The sequence below is a fragment of the Apodemus sylvaticus genome, chromosome 10, assembly GCF_947179515.1.
Source record: "Apodemus sylvaticus chromosome 10, mApoSyl1.1, whole genome shotgun sequence".
Classification (NCBI taxonomy): Eukaryota; Metazoa; Chordata; class Mammalia; order Rodentia; family Muridae; genus Apodemus; species Apodemus sylvaticus.
Window position 1 is genome coordinate 65,201,002 of NC_067481.1, and position 16,715 is coordinate 65,217,716.

The window sequence follows — 16,715 nt, forward strand, 5'->3', positions numbered from 1 at the left end:
TGCGCACATCCAGAGTAAACCAGTCATCAGAACGCTGGCTGGGGTTGGCTGTGTTCACTTCTTCCCCTGGGAGCCAGTCAACTGGGACAGTCGGCATGGGCTGGAACGGCTCAGCCCTGGACAGCCTACTGTTGCTGCCTCTTTGAGGTGTTTCTGAGCCATCTGGGGACTCAGAGGGGGACAGATAACCACTTGCCAGGAAGGAAAGTGTCCAGCCACAGGGGAAGAGCTAAGGTCATAATGCTGACCCTGGACCTGTGGGTGCTGTGTGCTCTTGTCCTTGTGTATAGCCAGCTAACCCAAGGAAGGGCCAGTGAACCCTGTTAGGCCTGGTAGAGGGGCTGAGCCCTGGGGCTTTGGTAGAGGTCCCAAGTTTCGAGCTCTAGAGGTTATAGCAGGGGTGCAGCATTCCTGAGGGAGATGTCCCTCCCCTCCTGCCCAAGATGAGACATTCTGAGTGTCTTGGTCCTGCTGTCCTCCCCTCTTCCTCTGGGCTCTCGGCCCAGGCTGCCTGGCTCCGCCCAAGAAAGCAATCCCAGCAGGGAGGGCAGTGGTTGTTGTCAGCTACCCCCACCCGGTGGTCAGCCACAGCTCTGCCTTGTGCATCTCCAGGTGAGGCTGCTCCTGGGACAGAACTTGGGGGGATTAACTGGATGTGGGTGTGAAGAGGGCAGGCAGGTACCCAGGCAGAAGTCGCCAGGGAGACTGGGGAGTCCTGGGCTGCCTCCAAAACTGCAGATGTTTCTCTAGAAGGGTGAGCCAGAACTGCCTGGACCTCAAGTGGAGGCTGGGGAGGCCAGCAGGCCTGTCTAGATCCCTGCTGCTCCACCCCCAGGGACAATCATGGATTCAGACCCTAGGGGGAACAATGGAGCCCTTGAGGGCCCCTCCTCCATCCCCCATTGTGCTTGGTGGCGAGAGGTGGCCCTAGCCCCACAGTATGCCCGTAGGGAGAACCAGCATCCAGCCGGCAGGTGGAGAGGCTCAGCCGAAGGTTTGCATTTCCAGCCTGGAGAAGGTAGGGAGGGTACTGCTGGGGTTGCAGACTGGCAGGACCTTGACTGGTCTGTACTCTCGACTGCTAAGGCGGAGTTTCCCAGGCTCCTGTGTCCCTTCTCAGGCTCTGTGGGGTGTGCCACAGGTGGTGCCAGATGCTGTCCTGGAAGACTTGCTGGGGCTCTGGCCAGATCTTGTCTTGCTGTATTAAGGGACCCTCAGGGTGTCCTTTAGCTTGGGTCTAGCTGGCTTTGCGGCTCTTTCTGGGTAACTAGACCCATGGTGGAGAGATGGGAACAAACCGGTGAGCCCGGGCTGCTTTCGGTACCTCCCCCGGCAGCTGAGGCCCTTCAGGCTGTCATAGATGGGCCAGTCCACCCCAGCCAGTTGTCGTGTGTCCCAGGGATCAGTATGGGCACCAGGCCCAGTCTACTCAAACTGAACAAACTTCATTATCCACTTGCCTGCTACCAAGCAGACCCTCTCAGCAGCTGGACCTACACAACTACTGCTGTATTAGTGCAGCCCTGTAGCCAGCACAGAAGTCTTCAGGATGCCACAGCAGTTCATTCTAAGTCTTCCTTCCCACCTACCTGCTGTGTGTAGGGTCTGCAGAGAGGAAGATATGAGGGTGGGTAGCCAAAAGGGGAGACACAGAGTCCAAGGAGGAGGAGGAGGAGGAGGAGGATGGAGAACATCTGCTTAGGAGGGCCTGCACTTGGTTTTGTATGAGACAGTGTCCATTGACCCAGCTGGGAAGTGATTTCTAGAAATGGTTAGGGGACTGTGGAGGGGCTGACAGGAGGACTGAGAAGACAAGAATCAGGGTGAGTATGGGCTTTCTACAAGGAATTAGGTACACATGTGTACTCTGGGCAATGCCAAAGGGAGGCATGGAAGGTATGTGGTGCCTACCCAGGCTGGTGCCTCTGTCTCTGGAATGCAGTTCAGCTGAAGGCTGCTCAGCCTAATTGTCTAGACTTAGGGTTGTGACTCTTACACCAAGCATAGGTTAGCCCGTCTCTTTTTTCTGGTCTCCACAGTCTGATTTCATCTAGTTCTGCCTTCTTAAACTCCCAGGAATGTGACTTGGGTGGCAGTGAGGAAGGCCCCACGGGTACACAGGTCAAGGAGGGAGGTGGGTAGTTTCTACTGAGTACCCAGGGCTTGAGACCTGGCATGTCAAGTCCTAGTGCTGGCTAGCCACAGATAGCTCTCACTATACCCCTCACCAGCATCTGCTAACTCTGGGGGACAAATGAGGACCCTCGGGTTTCCCCTCCCCCAACACACATAACAAGTGGCTGGCAGTGTGTTTGCTGGCACACTGGGCCATACACCCAGTACCATGCTAACTACTTCTGGTCAGTTCAGGGCCTAGGGCTGGATGTGTGAGAGGACTGGTTACAGTAGAGGATGCCCCTTCCATACCTGGACAGGCTTTCTAAGGGAGGCAGAGGCTGAGTGAGCTATGTATTATGTGTGTGTTGGGGGTGGGGTGGGGAGGCACCACTGGCCAAACATGAGCACCACCACAGAGCCTAATTCTGGACCAAGATATAGAAGCTGCTTTAGGGTAGAAGTTCCTTGAGTGAAGAACCCTTTCAATTTAGCTGTAAATGCTAAAAATGGTGCCACACCTCTGTGGTAGAGTCCTATATCTTCAACATGTTTAAATTTACGACAGGAGATAATAGGACAGAAAAGATCCCAGAGGACCTCATATTCCATGCCATATTGGCACGAAGCACATCACCATGCTAAACTCTAGTGCTGCCTGTTAGCTGAGAGCCACCCACTGTCTGTGTGTGACATTCCCTCGGCTCCTCCTGACACCGTAGCGCTTCTTAGAAGACAGTCTCCTTTTTCTTAGCTGCCCATGGCTGCTTAATACTATCCAGGTACTTTTCAGGGTGCCCTCTTGGGAACTGGCCTGTGTTTTCTCTTGCTTTGTTGGGGTTATGGCCTGTCTTCGTAGATAACATCAACAGGACTTAACAGCCGTGATGCCGAGTCACAATCAGGGTCACTGCAAAGGCGCAAGTCCCCATCTCATGCTGTCCTCTGACAAGATGTGGCCACTCACATGTAGCCGCTGGAGTGGGCGTGTGCTCCCTTTTCCTATGTGTGCCATCTCAGAGTGGTTGGCAGTGTCTCTGCCATCACAGAAACAGGATGTTCTCCAGTCCTCAGCCTGGCTATTCATGGGTGCAGTTGTTCTTATCTGGAAAATCTGTAACCAAAGCTGCAATCTGTATTTCTACCTTCTTTAATCTATTGGTTATATTGTTGCAGTGTCAGTGTGCCCAATCCCCATATCAGTGTGTGTGTGTGTGTGTGTGTGTGTGTGTGTGTGTGTAAGCATGTTCTTCCTCTTTGAGCATGCTCCACAGTCTTGTTTCCCTACTTAGCCATCTGATCAGTCACTGCCCCGCACCCCCCGTCATTCCCAGTTCCTCTTATTGAAAGAGAAGTTGGAAACCAAAGCTCCAGACCTAGGTAGAGTCTTTATTTTGTGAGAGAGGTTTGAGAATGGGTTTCAGTGTAGCCCCAGCTGACATCAGACTCACCATGTAGCAGAGGATGACCTTGAAACTCTGGTCTCCCTACCTCTGTGTCCCAAGCACTAGAATTACAGGCAGCGTGAACATACCCATGTCAGAAATGCTCTCACTTCTCACATGTTTCTACGGCCAGGGCCTTTCAGAGGACATAGAATATGCCAGAGAATATATGCACACCACAGGTTTCCATGGTGTATCTGTAAGTGACTTCTGTGAGAGCCTACCTCTACCACACTAAACACAAGTGCATTCCAAAGTCCCCAGCACACACTGGTGTCAGAAAATTAACCCTTATAGTGACTAGGAAGCATCTGATAGGCAGACTAGAGTGTTGAGTATACATAGGTGCAAATTTCTCTCTCTGCCCGTCCCCGTGTGTGTGTGTGTGTGTGTGTGTGTGTGTGTGTAAAACTTGTATGGCCAGGTGACTTTGCTTGTGTTTATGCAGTCAGTGAAAGGCAGCAGGTGGAGATCCAGCGCAGCAGAGAATGTAGCAGGAGCCAACTGAGGATGGGCAGGGCACTTGTGGCAGTGACCAGATGAGACCCTGATATGTGCCTTACTCAGAAGTCACTGGAGGAGCTGAGCGTGGACAATGCCTGAAACCCCTAGCCCTCGGCAGGCAGAGGGAGGATGACGCCGAGGTCAAGCATATCTTAGAAACTGATACCTGAGTCTGAAGTCCACCCGCCTACACAAAACCTTGTCTTTAAAAACAGTCATTGACCAGCACTTTGGAGGCAGAGGCAGGAGGATTTCTGAGTTTGAGGCCAGCCTCGTCCACAGAGTGAGTTCCAGGATAGCCAGGACTATACAGAGAAAGCCTGTCTGGGGGGGGGGGGATGAGGGGGGGGAGGAAAGAAAGAAAAAAAAACCCAATTCATTGGAGGGCAACGAGGGTGATCTGCATGTGCATTCTAAGGTACCCCAGTGGGCATGAGCCAGGTTTACAGAGAGTGAAACAGCTAGGATCCAGAAGCAAGTGACGACCTGGTCCCAAGTGGTGCAGATGGCAAGTGTAGGTGGGCTCAGGGTTTGCCGGTGGACTAAGATGTTCAGGAGACAGCAACATGGGCAAAGTAGTCTGAGAGAGGACAGGCCCCTTTGAAGAGGAGATTGGCATATGGGTCTGAGATACCTGCTGGTGTGCCTGTGCCCAGGCTAGGCAGGAAAGAGTTACAGGCTAGAGGTTTATCTGGAAGTCCCTCGTACATGGCCGGAGCCTAAGGTCGTGGTTCTTCCAGGTCAGCTCTACAACCATAGCACATCTTCGTACCATTCTTAAGAGTGAATAGCTGTGACTGCATGCATGCTTTGAGTGACAGGTCCTTCTACCCCCGGACAGAGTCAGCCCACCGCTTAAGCGACAGTGTCTCCATTGTTGCCTGTATACATCTTGACTCCAGTGCTGATCAGCTACTATGACAGGAGTAGGTATGCCAAAGAAGTGGCGAGCTGTCAAGCAAGGCTTTTTCAGAAATCCAGTTGTTAAATACTACACACTCCTAGGCAGGTCTACCCAGGAACTCCTGGTTCCAGACCCTCCTGGGTCTGCGCTGATAAGCCTTGGGCTCCTGTGATTGAACTTTTCGGGTGGGGGCTGACTAAAGCTGAGGTAAGAGAGTTGAACTTACTCTTGAGAGGGCACCAGGTAGCCACATTGTATGCCCATGCCTGAGGCAGCGAGGTAGGAGGGTTGGACCCCGAGGACGTGTCTGTCTGTGGATGCTTGTATGTTTCTTTTTACTGTGGGCGTGTGCACGTGCTCTCATGTGTGCATCTCATGTGTGCATCTCATGTGTGCATCTCATGTGTGCCTCAGCTCACTCTTCTTTATGAATGAGCATTTGTGAGCATTTGACTATGTGAGTCTTGAGTCTTTTTTTTTTTTTTTTTTTTTTTGGTATTTTTTTTTGAGACAGGGTTTCTCTGTGTAGCCCTGGCTGTCCTGGAACTCACTTTGTAGACCAGGCTGGCCCCAAACTCAGAAATCCACCTGCTTCTGCCTCCCAAGTGCTGGAATTAAAGGTGTGCATTACCACTGCCTGGCTAAGTCTTGAGTCTTTACATGTATGGTTGAGTGTGTGAATAAATGTATATGAATGTTGGTGTATATAAATATGTGGGTGTTAGCATATGTGTGCACGTGTATTTATGAATGTATACATTCTTGAGCATACATTTGTGTCTGAGCATATACATGCATATGAGTGTGCAGTGTTTGTGGATGTGTACTTATGTGCATGAGGGTAGCTGTGTGTGTGTATGTGCATGTAAAGTTTGCATCTATAACTCAGGCACACATACACACTTGTATGTGCATGCATGTATTCACATGAGGGTGTGTGTCTCTGATTGCACACATGCAGTCCCAAGAGGGGGTGCACAGATGTGAGGATGTCGGGCTATTTCCTCAGGAACCCTGTTATTCTGCTGGCTGCCCCCTCTTCCTGCCCTGAGGGGAGAGGCCCTAGCTACATAAAGAGCTCTGGAGCCTCCAGTCCTGATGCTGGGCCATACCTGCTGCTGCTACCTCCAAGGCCCTGCCGGGGGAGGGAGCCAGAAGTGTCAGTGTTGAATGCTTGGGGGACTTCTGCCCCAAACTTTCCCAGGAGCAGGTACTAATTCTGTGGTAGCTGTGAGGAGGGAAGGGGGTGCATGAGGGAACCACAGAGCCTTCCTCTGACACATGTCTTCCAGACTGAGTTGAGTTGGTCTGGATGTTACCATCTCTGAGGCTCACAGGTACCCAGGCGTTGCTGTGTATCAGTTTGTAGCCTCGCCTGGACAGGTCCTGGGACAGTCCTGGGGACTAGGACCTGAGGCCACATGAGCCCTGGATGGCCTGTGAGCGGTGGGAGGGGTAGCAGATAGGCTAAGGGCAGCAGAACCAGTGAAGGGCTTGGGGAGGGTCATTGATGGAAGGGACTCCCAGAGCTGCTGTGCGGACTGTGGAAGGAAAAAGGCCGACTGCTGGAGGATTGGAAGCTAAAACATTGGAGAGGCCTGGGGGCCAAAGGGTTGGGGTTGGGGGATGATGGAGCCTCAGGACTATGGCTTCTGACCACAAAGGCTGGGATGCAACAGAGGTTGGGAAGGCCTGAGTGGCTGGCAGGCTCGGGGTAAGCTCTAGGAGGATGGCATCCGATTGGGACCTAGCCAGTCTGGTGCTGTCCCGTTTTCCTCCTCTGCCAATAAAGGCAACACATGGGCTTTATGGCTTTAGGGGCCTGAGACAAAGTTGCACTTCCTACAAGTTGAAGCTTTCTTGGAGATTTTTTGGGAGAGAGAAGACAGGAAGGGCAGGAGGGAATGGAAGATGCTCGGTCCTCATATTTAGCACATAGGGTGTGAATGCCGATGACGGAGACCTCTGTAAGGTAGTGAGCTCGATCGAGGTCATCTGGGGTGTTTAAGTAGACAACTGCTGGACAAGCCTGCAGGTACCACAACTCTGGGCTCAGCAGTTCCTACTCTCCTCCCCCACCCCCCCACCCCCGCCGCTGACCACCTGCATGCATGCCTGTAGGTCCCACCTGCTCGCTCCCATGACCAACATGAGCTGGAGCTTCCTGACGCGGCTGCTGGAGGAGATCCATAATCATTCCACCTTCGTGGGCAAAGTTTGGCTCACCGTGCTGGTGGTCTTCCGCATTGTGCTGACAGCTGTCGGTGGTGAGTCCATCTATTCAGATGAGCAATCCAAGTTCACCTGCAACACGCGGCAACCCGGTTGTGACAACGTCTGCTACGACGCCTTTGCGCCCCTGTCTCATGTGCGCTTCTGGGTCTTCCAGATAGTGGTCATCTCCACGCCTTCTGTCATGTACCTGGGCTATGCAGTCCACCGCTTGGCTCGCGCCTCGGAGCAGGAGCGCAGACGCGCTCTCCGACGTCGCACTGGTCCCCGCCGCTTGCCCAGGGCGCAGCTGCCACCGCCGCCAGCTGGCTGGCCTGACACCACCGACCTGGGCGAGGCAGAGCCCATGCTGGCGCTGGAGGAGGATGAGGACGAGGAGCCGGGGGCGCCCGAGGGCCCCGGAGAAGACACGGAGGAGGAACGAGCGGAAGATGTGACTGGCAAGGGGGGCGGAGGTGACAGCAAGACGGTGGTCACTCCTGGCCCAGCTGGGCAGCACGATGGGCGGCGGCGCATCCAGAGGGAGGGCCTGATGCGCGTGTACGTGGCTCAGCTGGTGGTTAGGGCGGCCTTCGAGGTGGCCTTTCTGGTGGGCCAGTACCTACTGTACGGCTTCGAGGTGCCACCCTTCTTCGCCTGCAGCCGCCAGCCTTGCCCGCACGTAGTGGACTGCTTTGTGTCGCGGCCAACCGAGAAGACGGTCTTCTTGCTGGTCATGTATGTGGTTAGCTGCCTATGTCTGTTGCTCAACCTCTGTGAGATGGCGCATTTGGGTCTCGGCAGTGCGCAGGATGCTGTGCGCGGCCGGCGGGGAACCTCAGCGGCGGGTCCTGGCCCCACGCCGCGCCCACCGCCCTGCGCTTTCCCGGCCGCGGCCGCCGGCCTGGCTTGTCCTCCCGACTACAGCCTGGTGGTGCGTGCGGCTGAGCGCGCGCGAGCGCACGACCAGAACTTGGCGAACCTGGCGCTGCAGGCTCTGCGCGATGGGGCGGCGGTGGCGGCGGTTTCCGTGGACCGCGACAGTCCACCGTGTGCGGGGCTCAATGTAACCTCTCGTGGGGCACCCAGGGCGGGCGGCCCAGCTTCCGGAACCGGCAGTGCCACGTCGGGGGGCACCGTTGGGGAGCAGGGCCGGCCGGGAGCTCAGGAACAGCTGGCCACTAAGCCCAGGGCTGGCTCTGAGAAGGGCAGTAGTACAGGTAGCAGAGACGGCAAGGCCACCGTGTGGATCTGAGGGCACTGCGGAGAGCTCAGGGAGGGCCTGGCGTGAGGGTTCAGTGGAAATCTTTCTGCCCTCAACCAGTGGTCTCTGGCAGACCTCGTTAAGGGTCTTTAAAAGAGGGAGCTGAAGCCCATTAGGAGGCGCTGGCTCAGGTACCTCCCTGCGGGATAGGAAGGGGAGTGACCAGGGTCTTACATGTGACCCCTGAGGGTGGGGTGGGGGCAGAGCTGTGTCCCAGGAATTCGCTGTCTCTCCAGGCTATGCTAAGAAGGGATGACCCCTCTGCTAGCTCTGCCAGTCCTTCCTTCTAGGCTTGCTCGCAGCTTCCCCTTGGGATTGGGGGAGTCCGCCACGAACCTTTTGGGGACTGTGCTTATCCTCACTGCAGCAGCAGTTGGGTTCCTCTGCAGCGCCACCCTCTGCCCTTACAGAGCCAGAGAACTCCCAGGTCAGGGACAGCAGACCTCACTTCCGAGACCTCCCAGCCCGTGGCTCCCCACTGAGTGAGACCTGGACCAAGAACAGCTCCTCTCTCTGAGCTGAGATCGCTTGACATGAGGGCTTCTTAGGGGACATATTGGAAGTTCTGTAGTGCCTTGCTCCTTAGATGCATAAGGCTGTGGTCCAGGGCTGTGGCTTTGGCAAATTAGAGCTCTGGGAAGCCTGTCCCCTTCTTCTGTGCCCTTCTCCCTGTTTTAAAGCCAACTTCCAGAACAAAGGAAGTAAAATAAAACTAACTTTTTGTTTACACTCAAGTGTGTAAGTGTGCTTATGTGTCTACGCCCACATTGCACACTGGTCAGTGTGCACCAGTGTGTGTATGTAACCATATGTTGTGGGTCTGTCTGTGTCTGAGCATTCAGAAACGTGTCCACAGTGGTTCATTGGGAGAGACAGCTTAATTGCCAGGAAGCTGGGAGAGGAGACCCCCCCTCCTCAGGGACAGGCTGGGGAATGAAGCTGGAGATCAAACCCGGGAGGTCATCAGACCTATGATGGTGCCACTTGGTGCCAGGCAGCATGCCAGGGTTGGGTGGTAGGGCTTGGTGGAGCGCACAGATGTCAGAAACAAAGAACAGTCAGGCACAAGGTCAGCCTGCAGCTCAGGGGACAGTGGCAGTTCATCTTGGGCTGGAGGTGTGTAGTGCTGACGACTTTGAAGAGATGGGGGAGAGCAGAGGGTAGGAAAACCCAAGGCGTGCCTAGCCAGGAGCCATCCCAGTGCAGACTCCAGGTGACCAGCCACCTCCCATGAGGGCCGGGGCAGCACTGCCCTTCCTGGAGTCCCTGAGCCAGGCTCAACTCAGCCTAAGTCTAGCCTTAGCATGGCTGTAGTTAGAGCAGGCTGAGTCCCTCTCCTTCTGGAGCCCATATACCTGGTCCTAGGTCTCAAGGGACCCTTACTCCAGCTGGGCCCCAGCCCCACTGAACCCTGCCTTTAGGTGAACCCCACCCTCTTGTGACCCTAGTTCTCAGTTGAGCCTTAGCCCCAGGTGTACCTGACGTCCAGGAGAGTCATTTCAGGAAGCTACACCTAGCTTCAGCTGAACCTCTCACCTCCAGGTGAGCCTTCCCCCCCCACTGAGTGAGCTTCATCCCTAGGAAACCACAGAAGGCCCTGCTGGGAATGGAGACTCAGGAAAGGGGGGGTAAATCCAAGCCATGCATAGCAATGTCTCCCCCAGTGGGGTTCAGCCGGTAGCATCTCTGCAGAGAAAGCATCCCTGTTACAAGCCGGTTGAGTTTGGAGCTGTGCCCATTTGATGTGCCCATCATAGATTGGGGCAGGGACTCTGTGCTGGGGGGCAGGGCATAGAGTCAAGTGTGCTCAATGCAGCTCTAACCCTCCCTCCCTCTACCTGTTGGTTCTAGTTAGGCCACCCCTCACCTGATTGGACAAAGCTTTCCCTGGCCTACTGATTCAAAAATGCTATTTATCTCAGAAATGCTCCTAGACACATCCAGGACATTAAATTTAATCAGTTATCCTTAACTGACACTGGCAACTGTACCGAGTCCTGAGAACTGGGTGGGTGTCTACAGCTTGTAACACTATTTGTCTCTAAGGATTCATTGTTTTGTACTGCTGGAGCCTTCAGGTTCTCTGCATTTGAAGTGATGTGAGCGATCATAAATTCCCGCGTCACAGCTGGCCAGGCCTCCAGGCCTCACAGTGCAGCCTAGTGAGCAAGATCAGAATGAGGTAGTCTCCTTCTTAGAGGAGGACAAGAGGTCCCTGCGAAGAAAATTGTTTACAGACAGGGGGAGCCCATTTCTCAGTCGGCTCTAGGCAGAGGCCTTGCGCTTGTCTTATAAGGAGAAGACATCTGCAAAGTAGCAGGTTTTTCAGCAGCAAATGGATAGTGAATACAGAAGCTGGCTCCAGAGGAGGGAAAAAACCTGAAATGGGTTACAAGCTGAAAATGTAGTTCAAAGCCCCCCTCTTTCACATGAATACTGGACAGGGCCTTGTGCGCACAGTGTGTCTGGAACACTTTACTGCCTGCAGGTGTAGCTCAGGAGCAGTGTGTTTTCAAAGGCTCTGCCTCTGGAAGATGATGGCTGATTACCTGGCTCTCCTTCTTGTTCTTCCTTCCCTTGAAACTTCCTGGTGGGCTTTTCCTGAGCTGCCACTTCTCTATCCTATCTCCCGCCCAAAGTCTGAAGCATCTGTTCACTTCAGCTACCCAGACACCTCTCAATTCAAGCCCTAGTTTCCATACAGGCCTGAGCCAACCAGCCTCAAGTTCTGGGCATAAAAATGGCCGTGCCAAGTCCAGGTAGGTCAGCAGGCAACTGTTTCCAGTTCCCTTCCTTGTAGGGAACTGCTTCTCTACCTCAATAAAGCTTTCCTTGCTCTTCTGTTGTCCTTGAGATCGTGTGTGTGTGTGTGTGTGTGATCAGTTTTTGTTTTGTTTTTTGAGACAGAGTTTCTCTGTGTAGCCCTGGCCTCCCTGGAACTCACTCTGTAGATCAGGCTGTCCTCAGTCTCAGAGATCTGCCTGCCTCTGCCTCCCTATTGCTGGGATTAAAGACATGTACCACTACCTCCTGGGTTTGTGACCAGTTTTGAGACAATGAACCTGGGAGCCACTAGCTCAGAGTGACTTAGGTGGCTTTCAAATTTCTGGGGCTTCAGTTCCCTGGGTTAGGCCCACCTGAGTTAAGAAGTGGGCGTTATCACATTCAAAGGTTCCCATAATACTGGAAGACACACAGAGATCCCACGTTGGAGAGTCTGGAGGCAGAATAACTTCTGTTGGGGAAAAATCTCTTGTTAATCAGCTAGGTAGAGAATACAGTATTCAGCCCTTAACCACAGCTTCTGGGAATTCCATTTCTCTGGACACACCTGGCTAATAGCAGCTGCCACACAAAGTTCTATTTTGCAGGTAGGTGAGGTTGCTTGGCCTCCCATTATGATTGCCTCGTAATGGGCACCTTGTTCATAGAGTTGGGGTCTACCTGAGGAATGGGACTACAAGCTGAAGACCTGAGTGCTGTGCACGCTGACATCCCTTGTCTTGCCTTATGGATGCCATTTTTCCACTGTGACCTCACAGGGCCTGGATTAGGGCTTCCCTGGCAATCTCATTTACCTTGGTGGAAAAAAACTTTTTGAGACAGGGTTTCACTTTGAGGCATGAGGTTCAGGAGACTGAGGACAGCCTGAGCCGCAGTCTCCCAGTGTATATTATAACACCCAGTTCCTTTATAATTTCTTTTGAGGCTCTGTCTCCAAATGCAAACACATTCTGAGTTCATGGAGGTCAGGATGTCAACAAACAATTCTTCTGATGCCAAGAGGTGCATTTGCCCAGTTGCAGGGTGGGTAAATCAGGAAGTTTGCAGCCTGGGGGGAACTGAGAGTTGGAGTCCGTTAATGGGAGACCTGCCTGGACCTCCATCAGAAAATATTACTCATGGTAGTTAAGGTAATGGTTGATGTTCAGGTGGTTGTCCCAACACAGGCCAGGGCCACCAGGGATCCATGGCCTTACAGGATTTTGAGGTAGACAGGAAGGCCTTGAAGTTCAAGTGTAGGGCCTGAGCCCTGATCTTGGCCAGGGGATACATGTTCAGCCCTGCCCCTCCTTTCCTTTTGGGCTTTGAAGCATAGATTGGCTTTGAACTTGCTACATTAATGAGGACGCCTTTGAACGCTGGATCCTTCCGATTGTGCCTCCCAAGCGCTGGGACTAGAGGCAGGTACATCGTCCTGCTTATTCAAGCCTGTTGGTAGAGATCTGCCTGGGATCACTTGTTTTACTCAATAACGTCTGCGCTGATGGCCTAGATTTAGGGATTTGGCAGTGAGCTACATGAAGATTCTCTGCTTGGCCAAACTGTAGTCTCTGACTGTGCCCAGCCTTGTAAATTCAAGCTTTAGAAAGAACCCTGCCTAGGCAGTTAGGCTTGATGGCGAGGCCTTACTGCTGTGGTTCTGGTACCTATAACTGCCACTGCACCTATCATTATGGTCTTAGTAACTGCTTAAAAAAAAGAGTTGTGTGTACATGTGTATGTGTAAACACACACGTGTGTTTGTGTGTGCACATGCATGGGTGAGTCCTCATGCATGTATATGTGTGCATTTGGAGTCCAGACAAGGGTGTCAGATCCCGTCAAGCTGGAGTCACAGGTGTTTGCAGGATGCCTGGCTTATTAAATGGATGCTCGGAATCGGAATTCCGGTCCTCGTGATTATGCAGCCAGTGCTCTAAATCACAGAGGCATCTTTCCAGCCTCATTAGCAGCTTCCTTAACATCACCCCGGCAACTACCATAGGTAGTACTTTCTCTAGGCTGGACATGATGGTACATGCCTTTAATCTCAGGCAGATCTCTGTTATTTTGGGGCAAGCCTGTTCTACATATGGAGTTTCAGGCTACCCAGAGTTACATAGTGAAAGCTGTTCCAAAAAAATTGCTTTTCCTTTGTTATCTATATGACAGTCACACCTGCCTGGGGCTCTATAAACGAGGACCTTTTCAAGTCTTTGATGTGTTGTGTGAGGAGTGGAATACTTAAGAGAAACAGGTTACATAACCAGAGCGGACATCGTGGGATGGACTCGAGCAGGTTTCTATAGAAGATTGTTGGGGCCACCCTGAAGCTAGGTGACCCACAGCAGGGGAAGTGGCTCCTTCTGGTAGGAAGGCCACTTGTTCAGGGTGCAGCTTCTGACCAGGGATCAGAGCTATTTCTCTATGGAGAAGCATCTATAGGCAGTGCCTACAACTCCATGTACTGCAGTTCCCAGCACATCCATCCCCTTGAGTTCAGTCACAAGGAGACAATACAACAGCTCCTAGGAGGATTCAGAGTCATGCCTAGGCTTGCCACAACAATAGGAGAGAAGAGTGAGACCTGTCCTTGTCCCCAGGAGACACCTGAGCAGCTGATGTTCCCATGGTTCAGTCGGAAAGATCGCCATCAGCAACAATAGAATTGGCAGAGCTGGGTGGATAAGAAGCGGGGCCTGTGGGCAGTTGGCAAACAGAAATGATCAGATGTGTGTCACCATATGATCACAGTTGCTGCAGGTTAAGATGTCAGTGTGGAGATGGGGGACATACAGTCAGCCATCTGGACTAGCAGCCTAAGTGCCCTTGGTGTCCAGAGGCTTGAAGTGAACTACCACTCCTCTGATGTTAATCCAAGTTGATACAGGATAACCAAGTTTTGCAGAGTGCAGTGAGTAAAACACATTACTCTCCAATAAATTGACATTTATCTTAAATGGAGTCTGCTGATAGTACAGAAATTGCTGACATAGCACCATAGATCCATATTTATTTATTTATTATTTTTAACTTACTGCTGTTTTTGAGGCAGGGTTTCCATGTAGCCCTGGCTATCCTGGAACACCTTCTCTAGAGCAGGCTAGCCTTGAACTCACAGAGATTCACCTGCTTCTGCCTCTCAAGTGCTGTGATTAAAGGCATGTACCACCACTGCCTAACTTATTTATTTATTTATTTATTTATTTATTTATTTATTCATTTTATTTAAAGACAAGAGTCTTACTCTATAGCCTTGGCCTGCCTGGAACTTGCTATTTAGTAGATCAGGCTGACTTCAAAATCACAGTGATCCCCGTCTTTGCCTCTGCCTTCTGAGCACTGATCAAAGGTGTATACCACTACTACTTCCTTGCCTTTTCTTAATAAACTGTTCCTAGAAAGAGGAGAATTGACTAAGAAGCTAAGAGCATCTGTTACTCTTGCAATGGATATGAGCAGAGTTCCTAGCACCTATGTGGGGCTCACAACTATCCATTAATGCCAATCATAGGAGAGCCAACTCCATTTTCAATAGGCACTAGGCATGGACATGGTGTGTAAACATAGAAACAAAATAATCAATTTAAAAAGAGATGCATAGGGGCTGGTGAGATGGCTCAGCGGTTAAGAACACTGACTGCTCTCCCGAAGGTCCTGAGTTCAAACCCCAGCAACCACATGGTGGCTCACAACCATCTGTAATGAGATCTAGCCCCTCTTCTGGTGTGTCTGAAGACAGCTATGGTGTACTTACATATAATAAACAAATAAATCTTTAAAAAAAAGAGATGCAAAAAATGTCTCTATTTCTCACTGTGTAGCTCTGGTGCAATCCTTTGCCCTGGAGTGGTAGGTGAATGAAAAAAAGGAAATTAAAAAGAAAAGGCCATGATTGGTTTGGGTTTCGGCATTAGCTGGATGAAAGAAAATAAAAGAAAAGAAAGAAAGAAAAAAAGGAAGGGGGCACGACTGCTTCTAGGTACGGTGGGAGAGAAGGTTTATTGTATATAAAGACGAAGCAAGGCATCTGGGAGAGTCCAGAGTGAGCAGGCCAATGTGAGGAGGGAGGGCAGGGGAGATGGAGAGCCAGACCAAGAGACCAAAAAGGTCAAAGGTCCAGTAAACAAAATGGCTGGATTGTATTGGGAAGGGCCTTTGGGGGAAGGGCAGCCAGCCATTCCTTGTAACAGCTAGGGACTGAGGAATGCAAAGAAAACCTGGTGGCCATGTCTGCTTTGATGTCAGCGAGCGCCTCAGTTAGTCACTTGTCCCAGGTTTAAGACTTAACAGTAGGAGCCTCTGAGGAAAAGAAACACAGAAAGCAGCCCCGGGGCGAGCAATGCTCTTGTATATAGACAAATGTGACTACATCTCTTTACCCCATATTCTCAGCAGCTCTAGAGACCTTGAATGAAAGGCAGGAAGGCCACCGTGTGGCTTATTTTTTTGCCAAGCTTCTGTGAGACCTTGTTGCATTTGAGTGACCTTCCTTTCCTCCATATCTAAGCCATCTTTAAAAACCCACCTTAAGGTTTTAAAATAGCCAAAAAAATTATGTTTCCATATATGGAAGACAAAGAAGCAAAAGCCATATAAAAAGTTCTCCTGTCACTAACAAAACAAAACAAAAACCCCAAACCCAAGAGTTTCATTGAAACTGCTGGATCAAAATAATCAAATACTACTTTTGAAAAGTCTTGGTATCCTGTTTCTTTGCTCAGAATCCCACAGCACTGGGATCCAAAAGCCTGGAATCAAGTCTCCTTTGAAGTCAGGCCTGAGCTGTTAACATTTTGAACTTAGGTTGGGGCCCAGCACTAAGCATGCTTTCTCCCTTTCCTTCTGTTTATCTGTCTGGATTCTGGCCAAAAGCCTAATAAATATGTTTCTCCTGAGACTCTGGGCTTTCTGTTTCTGTGACCTTCATTTAAACACCAAAGGCATGACTCTGTTCTCCAACCAGCTGTAGGGATGTGTTGCTTACCTACTGACTTTCTATTTCTATCAGGGTTTCTGTTGCTATGACAAAATATTATGACCAAAAAACAAGCTGCGGAGGAAAGAGGTTATTGGGCTTACACTTCCACATCATCATCCATCATTCAGGAAGTCAGGGGGAACTCAGACACGGGCCAGGAGCTGAGGCAGAGGCCATAGAGGGGAGGGGTGCTGCTTACTGGCTTGCTCTGCAGGATGGCTTGTTCAGCCTGCTTTCTTATAGAATCCAGGACCACCAGCCCAGAGATGGCCCCGCCCAATGGGCCTGGCCCTCCTCCATCAATCACTAATTAAGAAAATGTCATACAGGCTTGCCTGAAGCCAGGGCTTATGATGGAGGCATTTTCTTTTTCTTTCTTTCTTTCTTTCTTTCTTTCTTTCTTTCTTTCTTTCTTTCTTTCTTTCTTTCTTTCTTTCTTTCTTTCTTTCTTTCTTTCTTCCTTCCTTCCTTCCTTTCTTTCTTTCCTTTCTTTCTTTCTTTCTCTTTCTTTCTTTCTCTGTCTTCCTT

At 51.4% G+C, this 16,715-nt stretch overlaps 1 protein-coding gene across 1 annotated transcript; it reads left to right on the plus strand.

Annotated features, from left to right (window-relative positions):
- The first annotated feature begins 533 nt into the window (after positions 1–533).
- On the plus strand, positions 534–9,172 carry Gjc2 (gap junction protein gamma 2). The gene is made up of 2 exons (XM_052194138.1): positions 534–612; positions 7,090–9,172. The coding sequence occupies exon 2, from the start codon at positions 7,109–7,111 to the stop codon at positions 8,432–8,434; it is 1,326 nt and encodes a 441-aa protein (XP_052050098.1). The 5' UTR covers positions 534–612; positions 7,090–7,108; the 3' UTR covers positions 8,435–9,172.
- The last annotated feature ends 7,543 nt before the right edge of the window (positions 9,173–16,715 follow it).

Bases quoted from the DNA above. Each gene is read 5' to 3' on its own strand.
- Gjc2 (XM_052194138.1), top strand. From the start codon at position 7,109: ATGACCAACATGAGCTGGAGCTTCCTGACGCGGCTGCTGGAGGAGATC.